Source organism: Chrysemys picta, chromosome 17, assembly GCF_011386835.1.
Source record: "Chrysemys picta bellii isolate R12L10 chromosome 17, ASM1138683v2, whole genome shotgun sequence".
Taxonomy (NCBI): Eukaryota; Metazoa; Chordata; order Testudines; family Emydidae; genus Chrysemys; species Chrysemys picta.
In genome coordinates this window covers 7,977,538-7,989,938 of record NC_088807.1, presented here as the reverse complement: position 1 = coordinate 7,989,938, position 12,401 = coordinate 7,977,538, and the positions used below count along the sequence as shown (strand labels likewise).

The following is a 12,401-nucleotide window of genomic DNA, read 5'->3' as shown; positions in this document are numbered from 1 at the left end:
CGCTGACAAGAGAACCCCTCCCATCGCTGTAGTGAGTCTCTGCACTGAAGCGCTATAGCGGTGCCGCTGTAGACATAACCTTAGCCTCGGTCTGCACTACCAGTTATACTGACCTAACCCCCCACGGAGACAGCGCTGTGTCGATGGGAGGGCTTCTCCTGTCCATGTAGCTACCGCCTCTGCGGGAGGTGGAATCCCTACGCTGATGGGAGAAGCGCTTCACATCTTCACTAAGCGCTACAGCGGCACAGCTGCACGGCTGTCAGTGTAGACAAGCCCTTAGGCCTGGGCTACACCGTTAGGTCAAAGTGAGGCAACTTATGTCGACCTAACCCTGTAAGCGTCGGCACTAACTAATGTAGCACCCACTGATGTAAGTGCCCCACTACCGTGGTTCTCAGCCAGAGATCCATGTACCCCTGGGGGGTACGCAGAGGTCTTCCAGGGGGTACATCAACTCATTTAGATATTTGCCTCGTTTCACAACAGGCTCCCGAAAAAGCACTAGCGAAGTCAGTACAAACCAAAATTTCATTCCATCAATGGCTTGTTTATACTGCTCTATGTACTATACACTGAAATGTAAGTACAATGTTTATATTCCGATTGATTCATTTTATAATGATATGGTAAAATGAGAAAACCAGCCATTTTTCAGTACTAGTGTGCTGGGACACTTGCATTTTTCTCTCTCATTTTGTAAGCAAGTAGCTTTTAAGTGAGGTGAAACTTGGGGGTAGGCAAGACAAATCAGACTCCTGAAAGGGGTACAGTCGTCTGGAAAGGTTGAGAGCCACTGGCCTACTACACTGACTTAATAACTCCTCCACCGCGAGAGGCGTAGCGTTTGGGTCAATGTAGTTACGTCGACGCAGTGTCAGTGTAGACACTGTATTACTGACATCGCCTGTTGCTACCTTTCCGAAGCCGTCCCACAATGCCCCACGCTGACAGTTAAATCGGTGCAAGCGCTCCTGGTGAGGACGTGCACCGCCGATACAAGGAGCATAGTGTGGACATGCAAAAACAATTGAATTACTGCGGTGCGTCTACATTGATGTAACTTAGGTCGACTTCATTTTGTAGCATAGCCTTGCCCTTAGTCTCTACTGTTGAAGCTGTTCCATAGTGTATAAAGACTTAAATAATTACAGAGCCAGGGAGTTTGACTCTGCGGCCGGGGCACTTACTAGGACACAGATCTGCACTGCAGCAGGTAGAGGGGGGATTTGAACCTAGCGCTCCCCTCTCCTAGCCGAGGGCACTGCTCACTGGGCTAGGGGCTGTAATCAGGGGGCTTTCCTTGGGGGTTTTCAGGAGACAGGGCTGACCTGGCTCAGGCACCCAGCTCCAGGACAGGGGTCCCGGCTGACAAAGCCCAGCTGAGCTGGGCACCACACTGCCTCAGAGGGAAAGGGCCAAGGCGCTCTGGTCTGTGCAATCCACTGGAGGCGAGGCGCCAGGCACTGCACCGCTGAGCCCTTTGTGCATCCAGCCCTGGTCGCTCGGGTCGGATTTGCTTTTCTGCTTTGGGAAGCCCTTGTTTTGCAGTGGTGAGACAGACAGACAGACAGGTGGACGGGGGAGGGGACTGGGGCCAGGCCCGCAGGCAGGCGCAACTCCTGCTCTGTAACCCCTGCGGGTTTAGAGAGGCCCCAGGGTCTGCCCACACGAGTCACGCTCAGGGATGCCAGCTCCAGCAGGAGGCCCTGGGGACACAGGCCAGTCACAATGAGCACTACCGAGCACTAAGTAACAGACAGGAAAATCCAGCAGCAGTGGGGACAGTCCCAGACCTGGGGAGGCGATTGCCCTGGTTTGGGGGGCCTGGGCTCAGACCCACGGTGGGGGACAGTCTCCCCTGTGGGATAGGGGTGCATGGTTGATGGGATCAGGGCCAGGGCCAGATCAGCAGGAAGCACCTACCCCAAACTCACAAGTGACCTTTGCTGGGCGGGCAGCAGGGCTTGTGCACAAAGAGGCACCAGCCTTCCCCCCTACCCCCACCCCATAACTGCAGTTCCCCTGTGGGCATGACTCCCTCCCATCAGCCCTGTGTGGGGCAGCAACAGCACGGGGGGCTCGGCTACCAGGGACAGGGCCCAGCCCCCTGCTCTAACCATTAGACATCACCCCTGCTTCCCAGAGCTGTGGAAAGAGCCCAAGATTACTGGTTCCCAGCCCCAACCCCTAGTTAGGACCCACTAGACCCCAATCCCCTCCCACAGCCAGCAATGTTCCCTCTAATTTTTCACGTCCATGTGCGGAATGAATTGTGCTCTGTGCACCACTATGGAGTGATCTGTGGCGGGGGTGGGGCTGAGGGGTTCGGAGAGTGGGAGGGGGCTCAGGGCTGGGGAAGGGAGTTGGGGTGCGGGGGGCTGAGGGTGTGGGCTCTGAGGTGGGGCTGGGGATGAGAGGTTTGGGGTGCAGGCTGCCCAGGCTGCAGCGGGGAGAGAGGACCCCCCCCCCCCGCCCTCTCTCGCCTCAGCAGCCCAGGGCTGGGGGAGAGCTCCTCTTCCCGTTGTGGTAGCTGAGGCCGTGACCAGGGGAGAGGCGCCTCTGTCCACTGTGCGCCTGCGTGGTCCTTGGTGGCCGCGCAGCTTAGAGGGAACTTAGCAGTCAGGAGTCCTGCCTCCCAACCCTCCCTGCTCTAACATCTAGACCCCAGTCTTCCTCTCAGACGGCGGGACTGATGATACCCACACCGACACCCCAGGGTGTCCAGGGGGCACCAGGAGGGTAGGGATGGGCCCCACATGCTGAGGGGATAAGGGGCCTGCCATGGAGGGGGGGAATTGGCCCCGACAGAGGGGCACGGAGAAAGTACTTTGACAGGCACAGGCCTGGTCCTGGATGTCGTCCAGGGCACCCCAGCCTCTGCCTCTCAACAGCAGCACTCTGCAGTTTCCACATCCCATGAGTTGGGGAGCAAGTCACGCAGCCCCTTCCCCGCTCAGTGCCGCCCCCCCTGCTAGAACCAACCAGCCCCTGCCCCTCTCAGTGCCCCCCCACGCTAGAACCAACCAGCCCCTTCCCCTCTCAGTGCCCCCCCCACGCTAGAACCAACCACCCCTTCCCCTCTCGGTGCCCCCCACACTAGAACCAACCACCCCTGCCCCTGTCAGTGCCCCCCCACACTAGAACCACCCAGCCCCTGCCCCTCTCAGTGCCCCCCCACGCTAGAACCACCCAGCCCCTGCCCCTCTCAGTGCCCCCCCACGCTAGAACCAACCAGCCCCTTCCCCTCTCGGTGCCCCCCCCCCACGCTAGAACCAACCACCCCTTCCCCTCTCAGTGCCCCCCCACGCTAGACCCACCCAGCCCCTTCCCCTCTCAGTGCCCCCCTATGCTAGAACCAACCAGCCCCTTCCCCTCTCAGTGCCCCCCCCACTAGAACCACCCAGCCCTGCCCCCTCAGTGCCCCCCTCCCCCGGCTGCCCAGCGCTTGAGCTAGCTGGGTGGGATTCTGGACCCATATGTCTGAGCCAGCAGCACTCCATGTGCAGACACGCATCCCTCAGCAGCAAGGGGTGGCAGCGAGTGGGGCAGGCCCACACCACGCAGCCTGGCCAGGGCTCCCCTCTCAGATAGTTGTATTGCTAATCAATAGCAGGAGGCCCCCGTGGGGACAGCCAGAAGCCGAGCCCTGCTCCGGAGGGGCCAGGCCTCAACAGCAATGAGAAGGAACTGACCTGTCACTGGGTTTATCTCTCACCTCTCAGCTCAGGCCTGCAAATATCTGAGCACTTCCCAGAGCAGGGAAATTGAGAGCTGAAGGGAATTCACCCAGCTCAGCTGGGACAGAGCCAGAAATAGAACCCAGGAGTCCTGGCTCCCACACTCCCCTAACCACCAGACCCCACTCCCTCCTAGAGCTGTGATAGAACCCAGGTGTCCCAGCCCTTCCCCCACCCCCCACTCTAACCCAGTAGCCCCCACTGCCCTCCCTTGGCTCAAGGCGACAGGTGTGGTGGGTGTCCCATGGGGGGAGGGGGAATAGCTCTCCTTTGACAGGCGCTGCCTTCTCCACTCAGGCACGGGCAGCGCGTGGCATGGAGCTCCCTGAGGTGGAGGACAACGCGGAGTTCCTGGAGCGGCTGATGGAGGTGACCTCGCGCAGCCTGCCCCAGCTGGAGCTGCAGGAGCAATACACCATCATCAAGGAGCTGGGCAGCGGCACCTACGGCAACGTGCTGCTGGCAGAGCACCGGGAGCGAGGTGAGGGCAGCGCCAGCTGCTCCTGGGTGGGCCAGGCCTGAGTAGCCGCCGCCTGCATTGGGGCCCTGCAGGGAGCAGGGTGGGGACTCGGCAGAGGGCTCTGTCCCCTCACAGTCAGTGCCGGCCCCAGTGGGGCACTACGAGGCGCTATGCTGCAGGGAGCAGGGTGGGGGCTCAGTAGGGGGCGCTCTCCCCAGCAGTCAGTGCCGGCCCCAGTGGGGCACTACGAGGCACTGTGCCGCAGGGAGCGGGGTGGGGGCTCAGTGGGGGGCGCTCTCCCCAGCAGTCAGTGCCGGCCCCAGTGGGGCACTACGAGGCGCTGTGCCGCAGGGAGCGGGGTGGGGGCTCAGTGGGGGGCGCTCTCCCCAGCAGTCAGTGCCGGCCCCAGTGGGGCACTACGAGGCGCTGTGCTGCAGGGAGCAGGGTGGGGGCTCAGTAGGGGGCGCTCTCCCCAGCAGTCAGTGCCGGCCCCAGTGGGGCACTACGAGGCACTGTGCTGCAGGGAGCGGGGTGGGGGCTCAGTAGGGGGCGCTCTCCCCAGCAGTCAGTGCCGGCCCCAGTGGGGCACTACGAGGCGCTGTGCTGCAGGGAGCAGGGTGGGGGCTCAGTAGGGGGCGCTCTCCCCAGCAGTCAGTGCTGGCCCCAGGAGGTGCTAGGGGGCGCTGTGCTGCAGGGAGTGGGGCAGGAATTCAGGGATTCGCCCAGTTGCTCGCTGACACCACTTACTTCAAAGTAGCCAGCTCCCTTTTGCTCACTGCTCCCGGCACAGGCACCAATGGCCCCATGCCACCCAGCAGGTGATCCATTGCTACTGCCATGCCAGCCACTCGGGCACCCACTGCCAACTCCCAGGGGCCCGGGAAGCAGTCAGTGAGGTGAGGGGGCAGCCACAGAAGGGAGTGATCCCACTCAGGGCCCTCGACACCCAAAACCTACTGACACAATGGGACTCTCTGAGCCCACCCACACGGGGCCCCTCCACCCCCTCTGTTTGTGCTCAAACACTGCCCCTGCTGAGACACACCGACCCCCACCTTTGTACCCAGGCTCCGCCTCCTGCAGGGACACACTGACCCCCCCCCCTTTGCACCAGGCCCTGCCCCTACTGGAACACACCAACCCCCGCTTTGTACCCAGTCCCTGCCCCCTGCAGGGACACACTGACCACCTTTGCGCCCAGGTACCACTCTGCCCCTGCTGGGACAGACCAACCCCCTCCTTTGTAACCAGGCCCACCTCCTGCTGGGGCACACCGACTCCCCTTTGTACCCAGGCCCCACCCTCTGCTGGGCCCCACCCCCTGCTGGGGCACACCGACCCCCTCCTCTATACCCAGGCCCCATCCGTTGCTGGGGCACACCAACCCCCTCCTTTGTACCCAGGCCCCATCCGCTGCTGGGGCACACCAACCCCCTCCTTTTCAACCAGTCCCTCCTCTGCTGGGACACACTCACCACCCCCCTTTTATCGAGCCCCCATCCCCAGCTGAGACACACCGACCCCCACTTTGTACCCAGGCTCTGCCCGATGCTGGAACACAATGACCCCCCCCCCCGCTTTGTGCCCAGGTCCCGCCCCCTGCTGGGGCACACTGACCCCACTTTGTACCCACGTCCTGCCCACTGCTGGGACACACTGACCCCACTTTGTACCCACGTCCTGCCCACTGCTGGGACACACTGACCCTCCCTTTGTACCCAGGCACGGCCCTGGCGTTGAAGCTGATGCCGAAGGAGAGGACGGAGCGGCGGGCATTCCTGCGGGAGTACTGCATTGCGCTCTGCCTGTCTGCCCACGCCGGTTTCCTGCGCACTCTGCCCATAGTCTTCGAGAGCCCCACCCACTTTGCCTTTGCCCAGGAACTAGCGCCCGCTGGGGACCTGTGTGCCATCGTGCATGATGGGGTATGCTGGCATGAGGCGAGGTGGTAGGGGGGTTCTGGGGAGTGGCGATCAGGGAATGGGGCATCAGATGTCAGCGGGGCTGTTGAGCAGGGGATGGGATGGGGAGCAGGGGCATGGGGCACTGGGTCTCAGTGGGGGCCTGTGAAGCAGGGAGCTGGGGAGTGGAGGATGGGGGATCAGTGCTGGGGGTCTCGGGAGTGTGTGGCTGGAGGCTCAGCGGAGAGGGTTGCTGGGGTACAGGGTCTCAGGGTTCCTGGGAATAGGAGCTAGTAGGCTGGGGTCTCGGGGCAGGGGAGCAAGGGATGCGGGATGGGTTCTCAACAGGAGGCCTTGGGACCTGGGGTGCAGCATGGGAGATGCTGGAGGGACATTGGTGTGCTATGGGGAATTACAGTACAGGGCACTGTAGGGTGCTGAGTGGGTGGGGCCGGAGAGAGCATAGGGTGCTGTGAGGGGAAGGGGCACTGTGACGGGGAGGTCTCCAGTGGGGGCGCTGTGTGGGGAGGTCCCAAGAGGGGGTGCTGGGGTACAGGGGAGATCCCTGGAGGGGGTTCTGGGGCACTGTGCGGGGGAGGTCCCTCGTGGGGCGCTGGGGTGCTGGGGCACTGTGTGGGGAAATCCCAGAGGGGTGCTGGGATGCTATGTGGGGAAGTCCCTGGCGGGGCACTGGGGCATTGTGTGGAGGAGGTCCCTGGAGGGGATGCTGTGCGCTGTGCGGGGGAAGTTTCCGGAGGGGATGCTGGGGCGCTATGCAGGGGAGGTCCCCAGAGGGGGCGCTGGGGCACAATGCAGGGGAGGTCTCCAGAGGGGGCGCTGGGGCACTGTATGGGGGAGGTTCCTGGTGTGGTGCTGTGTGGGGAGGTCCCCAGAGGGGGCACTGGGGCGCTGTATGGGGGAGGTCCCTGGTGTGGTGCCGCGTGGGGAGGTCCCCAGAGGGGGCGCTGGGGCGCAATGCAGGGGAGGTCTCCAGAGGGGGCGCTGGGGCGCTGTATGGGGGAGGTCCCTGGTGTGGTGCCGTGTGGGGAGGTCCCCAGAAGGGGCGCTGGGGCACTATGCAGGGGAGGTCTCCAGAGGGGGCGCTGGGGCGCTATGCAGGGGAGGTCCCCAGAGGGGGCGCTGTATGGGGGAGGTCCCTGGTGTGGTGCCGTGTGGGGAGGTCCCCAGAGGGGGCGGTGGGGCGCTATGCAGGGGAGGTCCCCAGAGGGGGCACTGGGGCACTGTATGGGGGAGGTCCCTGGTGTGGTGCCGCGTGGGGAGGTCCCCAGAGGGGGCGCTGGGGCGCAATGCAGGGGAGGTCTCCAGAGGGGGCGCTGGGGCGCTATGCAGGGGAGGTCCCCAGAGGGGGCGCTGTATGGGGGAGGTCTCCAGAGGGGGCGCTGGGGCACTATGCTGCCCGTGTGTAACCCCCGTGCCCCCACAGGAGGGTCTCCCAGAGGCCCAGGTGAAGCGCTGCGCGGCACAGCTGGCTGAGGCCCTGGACTTCATGCACGGCAAAGCCCTGGTGCACCGGGACATCAAGCTGGACAACGTGCTGCTCTTCGACTGCGAGTGCCGGCGGGTGAAGCTGGGCGACTTCGGGCTGACGCGGCTGGAGGGCACGCCCGTCTGCGCCATGTCGGGCACTCTGCCCTACGCACCGCCCGAGCTCTGCCTGCTCGAGGCCTCAGAGACGCTGGAACTGGACGCCAGCCTGGACGTGTGGGCCTTCGGGGTGCTGCTCTTCTGCCTCGGCACCGGCTGCTTCCCCTGGGACGTGGCTGTCAGCCCCGACCCCCAGTTTGAGGCGTTCGGCGCCTGGCAGAACAGCACGGTGCCAGGGGAGGCGCCGGCGCCCTGGAGGGCTTTCGGCCCCGCCGCCCAGGAGATGTTCCGGCGGCTGCTGACCCTCGACCCCAACCGCCGCAGCCCCGCCATCGAGGTGCACAAGTACCTGCCCCTGGTCTGGCTGGCGAGCAGCCTCCGGGAGCTGGACGGTGCCGGGGGACTGAGGGGCCAGGGGCACAGCCAGAGCCTGGCCGGAGAGCAGCACGGTCAGGAACAGCCCCGACGCAGCCCAGGCGCTGCCTGCGGCACAGGCCCCCCCACCGAGACCTCTGCCCAGCCTGGGGGGGGCAGGCCCCAGTCCGAATTGGGGAAGGAGGTGGGGGGAGGGGAGGAAGGAGCAGAGGGAAAGGGAGGAGGCACTGGCAGGAGCGGAGGGGGAGGGGAGCCAGCACCCCCTGCCATAGCTTCCATCCCCTGCCACCCCTCTGTCTCCTTGGCCCCCATCCCGATCAGTTCCTGCTGAGGAGCCCGAGATGAAGGGGCAGCCCGGGGCTCCCTGCCGGAGCTGCGCTTGCCACAGCCAGATAGGCCCAAGGGCTGGGCTCAAGGAGCCTGTTCCCCTCCGACAGCGCCAGCCCCTGCTGGGTGGGCAAAGGAGTCACGGTCTGCATCTACAGCAAGTCATGGGCGATGAGCCCGGCCATGGGGGGCACTCTGAGGTCAAGGTGACCCATTGGCCAGGGGCTCCCAGCACCGGGCTGTGGCTAAGGGGGCGAGCGCACGGCTGGGCTGGATCAGCAAGGGGTACCCAGCATGGTCGGGGAGGGTAAGTGGGACCATTCCTCGGCCCTGGGCCCAGCTCGGGTGTCCTCACTGGGACAAACGGGGAGGGGTTGGAGAAGAGCTACAAGAAGGATTTGGGGGGTGGGAACCTGCCGAGCTCAGTGGATTCAGTGTCTCCGCCCAGAGGAGGGTCCGAGGAGCTGCAATCCCGGCCTCTGGATACCTGCCCAGGGAGGAGATTTCAGAGAGCAGGGGGCTCTGTGCTCCCCCGGGGGCAAAGGCAGAGCCAGACCCACTGCTGAAGCCAGACTGATGCAGGCTGGGAATAAGGTGCAGATATTGGAATGAGGAGAACTAATGCCTGGAGCAGCTTCCTGCAGGGTTGGGGGATTCTCCTGACTCTGCTTTCTAAACCTTTGTCACAGATCCACAGGATCGGGGCTATGGCCCCAGCTTTGTAACAGTCCCATCAGTGTGCCAGACCCCCTAGGGCTTTCACTCGTTCTCCAGAGTGAGCCACATGGCCTCACCGCCTCCTTAGGCCGGACCTCTGGTCCGCCAGCCCCCCTGCACCACCCCGTGAGCTCCGTTCAGGGAGTCCCACTGAGACAGACCCCTGTGGGAGAATTGTACAATCGTAGGAAGCAACACACCCCTCCACCAGCGTGTGCAGGGACACACAGCCAGCGCTGTCGCACGGGCGGGTTTATTAGTCGACTGGCGCCCAGTGCAGGAAGCCCTTGGTGAGCCCAGAGAAATGACAGTTACAGCAGAGCCCATTCTAGGTAGCCAGAGCTCAAAGCTCTGTCCCTGTGTCGCTCAGCCTGACCTCCTCCCTCAGTAGAGCCCTGCACAGATACAAATTTCTACCTGTGGATGCAGATATCCGCAGATAGAGATCGGTATCCACGGAACCACAGGGCTCCCCTGGGAACAAGCAAGAGGCCCTCAGTGCTTGGCCTGGGTTAGCCCTGAAGACACGTAGACCTTGCTTGTCATGGAAGCTTCTATTGCTTTTGGAAATTTAAGAGTGGAACTCGTTTGTGTGCGTGGGGGGGGTGTTTACCTGCTTTAACCTTGTAAATCATCCGCTTGATTCCTTTTCCTAGGAATCAATCTTTACCTAGTTTATTACAGGATTGGCTACAAGTGTTGTCTTTCGTGTGAGATCTAAGGTGCAATTGACCTATGGCGAGTGACTGGTCCTTTGGGAGTGGGAGTCACCTGAATATGGCTCACCCACATGGCCACAGGGATCCAAGTGGTGGAGGCAACCACCAGATGACTCCTACCCTCCCTGACATACTCAGGGATCCCATCATGGTGACACCCCCCCCCCCCCGCCAGCCTCAGAGATCTAATGGGAGCAGAATCTGAGCACCCTTCATCCAGGGATTCACACACGCATGTAGTGGCAGCAACACCCAGCCACAACCCACCTCTGCCCCCTCTGAACAAATTCAGAAATCCTGTGGGGGCAGTACCCAGCTCTCCTCTGCCCCCTCGCTGGCCTCAGGGATCCATTGTAGGCAGCGTCAGCACCTGGCCATCCACCAGCCAGCACCATGGATCCATTGGTGGCTTCATCTGGCTGCCCCCCAGCCCCGCGCTGGCCTGAGTGATCCGGTGTTAGTGACACCAGGCCTGCCCCTCCGTCAGGGATCAAGTGGCAGCCGCAACGGGGTGACTCCACCCACCACCACCCTCGCCAGCCTCAGGTTTGCCAAGGTGGTGGTGGTACCCAGATATCCCCACTCCCTCAGCTAGCCTCAGGGATCCAGTGTCCATGGTATCCAATGTAGTAAGATGAGGCCCTGAAACATAAACCCTTATATCAGAGGCCCGGTATGAGGCCTAAGGCCTGAACTAAAGTAATGGTCAAGACTTTGCTAACATAAAGCAGAGTTAAGCTGTGAGCCAGAGGCGGGCCCTGCTCACAAAAGTTGGCAAGAAGAAGGCTGCTAATTGGCCGTATACACATATCTAAAGGGTATCAAGCACTAATAGGCTAACCATGGGCCAGGATGGCACCAGAACAGTCAGGTACGAACACATTCCACAAAGATAATGAGAAACAGGCTGACCCATCCTAAAAGACAGGGTCAAAAGGATAATATGATGGATCAGGGGTCGGCAACCTTTCAGAATGTGATATATGCCATCATGTGCCAGCAATGCCCCTCTACCATGTACATTGGCCAAACCGGACAGTCTCTACGCAAAAGAATTAATGGACACAAGTCTGACATCAGGAATCATAATACTCCAAAACCGGTGGGAGAACACTTTAACCTGTCTGGCCATTCAATGACAGACCTGCGGGTGGCTATCTTACAACAGAAAAGCTTCAAAAACGGACTCCAACGAGAGACTGCTGAGCTGGAATTGATATGCAAACTAGATACAATCAATTTAGGATTGAATAAGGACTGGGAATGGCTGAGCCATTACAAACATTGAATCTATCTCCCCTTGTAAATATTCTCACACTTCTTATCAAACTGTCTGTACTGGGCTAGCTTGATTATCACTTCAAACGTTTTTTTCTCTTACTTAATTGGCCTCTCAGAGTTGGTAAGACAATTCCCACCTGTTCATGCTCTCTGTATGTGTGTGTATATATCTCCTCAATATATGTTCCATTCTATGCAGCCGAAGAAATGGGCTGTAGCCCACAAAAGCTTATGCTCTAATAAATTTGTTAGTCTCTAAGGTGCCACAAGTACTCCTGTTCTTTTTGCGGATACAGACTAACACGGCTGCTACTCTGAAACCTTTCAGAAGTGGTGTGCCGAGTCTTCATTTAATCACTCTAATTTAAGGTTTTGTGTGCCAGTAATACATTTTTTTAGAAGTTCTCTTTCTATAAGTCTATAATATATAACTCAACTATTGTTGTATGTAAAGTAAATAAGGTTTTTAAAATGTTTAAGAAGCTTCATTTAAAATTAAATTAAAATACAGAGCCACCAGATTGGTGGCCAGGACCCGAGCAGTGTGAGTGCCACTGAAATGCGGGCAGGGGACTGGACTCGATGACCTCTCGAGGTCCCTTCCAGTCCTAGAATCTATGAATCTATGAAAATCAGCTCACGTGCCGCCTTCGGCACACGTGCCATAGGTTGCCTACCCCTGTGATGGATAGACTTGTTTGTTCGAACCAACATGTACCAGCAGAGAGGCAGCACCCCAACACGCAGAGGGGTTGTACCTCAATATGTCAGGAGTGATGTGTAATTTGTTTGTACCTGTGTATAAGAATGCACACCTGAGGAGGTGTCTTTGTCCAGCCTAGGGGGCAGTGGAGAGTCCCACCACTGACTGAGCTGCGTCCATTGTCAGGGAGCACATATGTACTAGCAGAACCATAGACATCTGATCTGGGGAGCTAGAGACTGTGTTTTGTTTGGCAATAAACCTGGCTGGGTGCCTTCGTACCTTATCGGAGTCTGTGGTCATTGGAGGTTCTCTCGGGGTCTGCTGCGTCAGCGATCTGTGCAGAGCCGGGGCAGCACACAGAGGGAACACACGCACGCAGCTGAGTGTTATCGACATTGAACAGAGCAGAGCACCACACCGGTGACGTCAGACGACACCCAACTCGCCTCATGGAATGAGCCACAGAAATATCTTGCGAGAACCTGGTTCAAAATGGAAATAAAGCTCCCTCCGACCACACACAGGCTCTCATATGGGGTATAATCAAACAATGACACCCCATACTCAATG

The 12,401-nt window shown here is 60.2% G+C and overlaps 1 protein-coding gene across 3 annotated transcripts in view; it reads left to right on the top strand.

Annotated features, from left to right (window-relative positions):
* The window catches only part of LOC101937430 (uncharacterized serine/threonine-protein kinase SBK3), a 16,884-nt gene extending 4,770 nt beyond the window's left edge, over nt 1-12,114 (top strand). Inside the window, exons 1-4 of one of the 3 annotated variants that reach the window (XM_065570817.1) lie at nt 1-582; nt 4,038-4,221; nt 5,923-6,125; nt 7,546-12,114. The exon at nt 1-582 is cut by the window's left edge and continues 602 nt beyond it. In XM_065570817.1, the coding sequence (XP_065426889.1) occupies nt 4,056-4,221; nt 5,923-6,125; nt 7,546-8,412 (1,236 nt within the window). In that variant the 5' untranslated portion in view covers nt 1-582; nt 4,038-4,055 and the 3' untranslated portion in view covers nt 8,413-12,114. Of the gene's footprint in view, nt 583-3,394; nt 4,222-5,922; nt 6,126-7,545 lie in introns of those variants that run through there. The other 2 variants (XM_042844484.2, XM_065570816.1) reach the window with 2 other exon arrangements.
* The last annotated feature ends 287 nt before the right edge of the window (nt 12,115-12,401 follow it).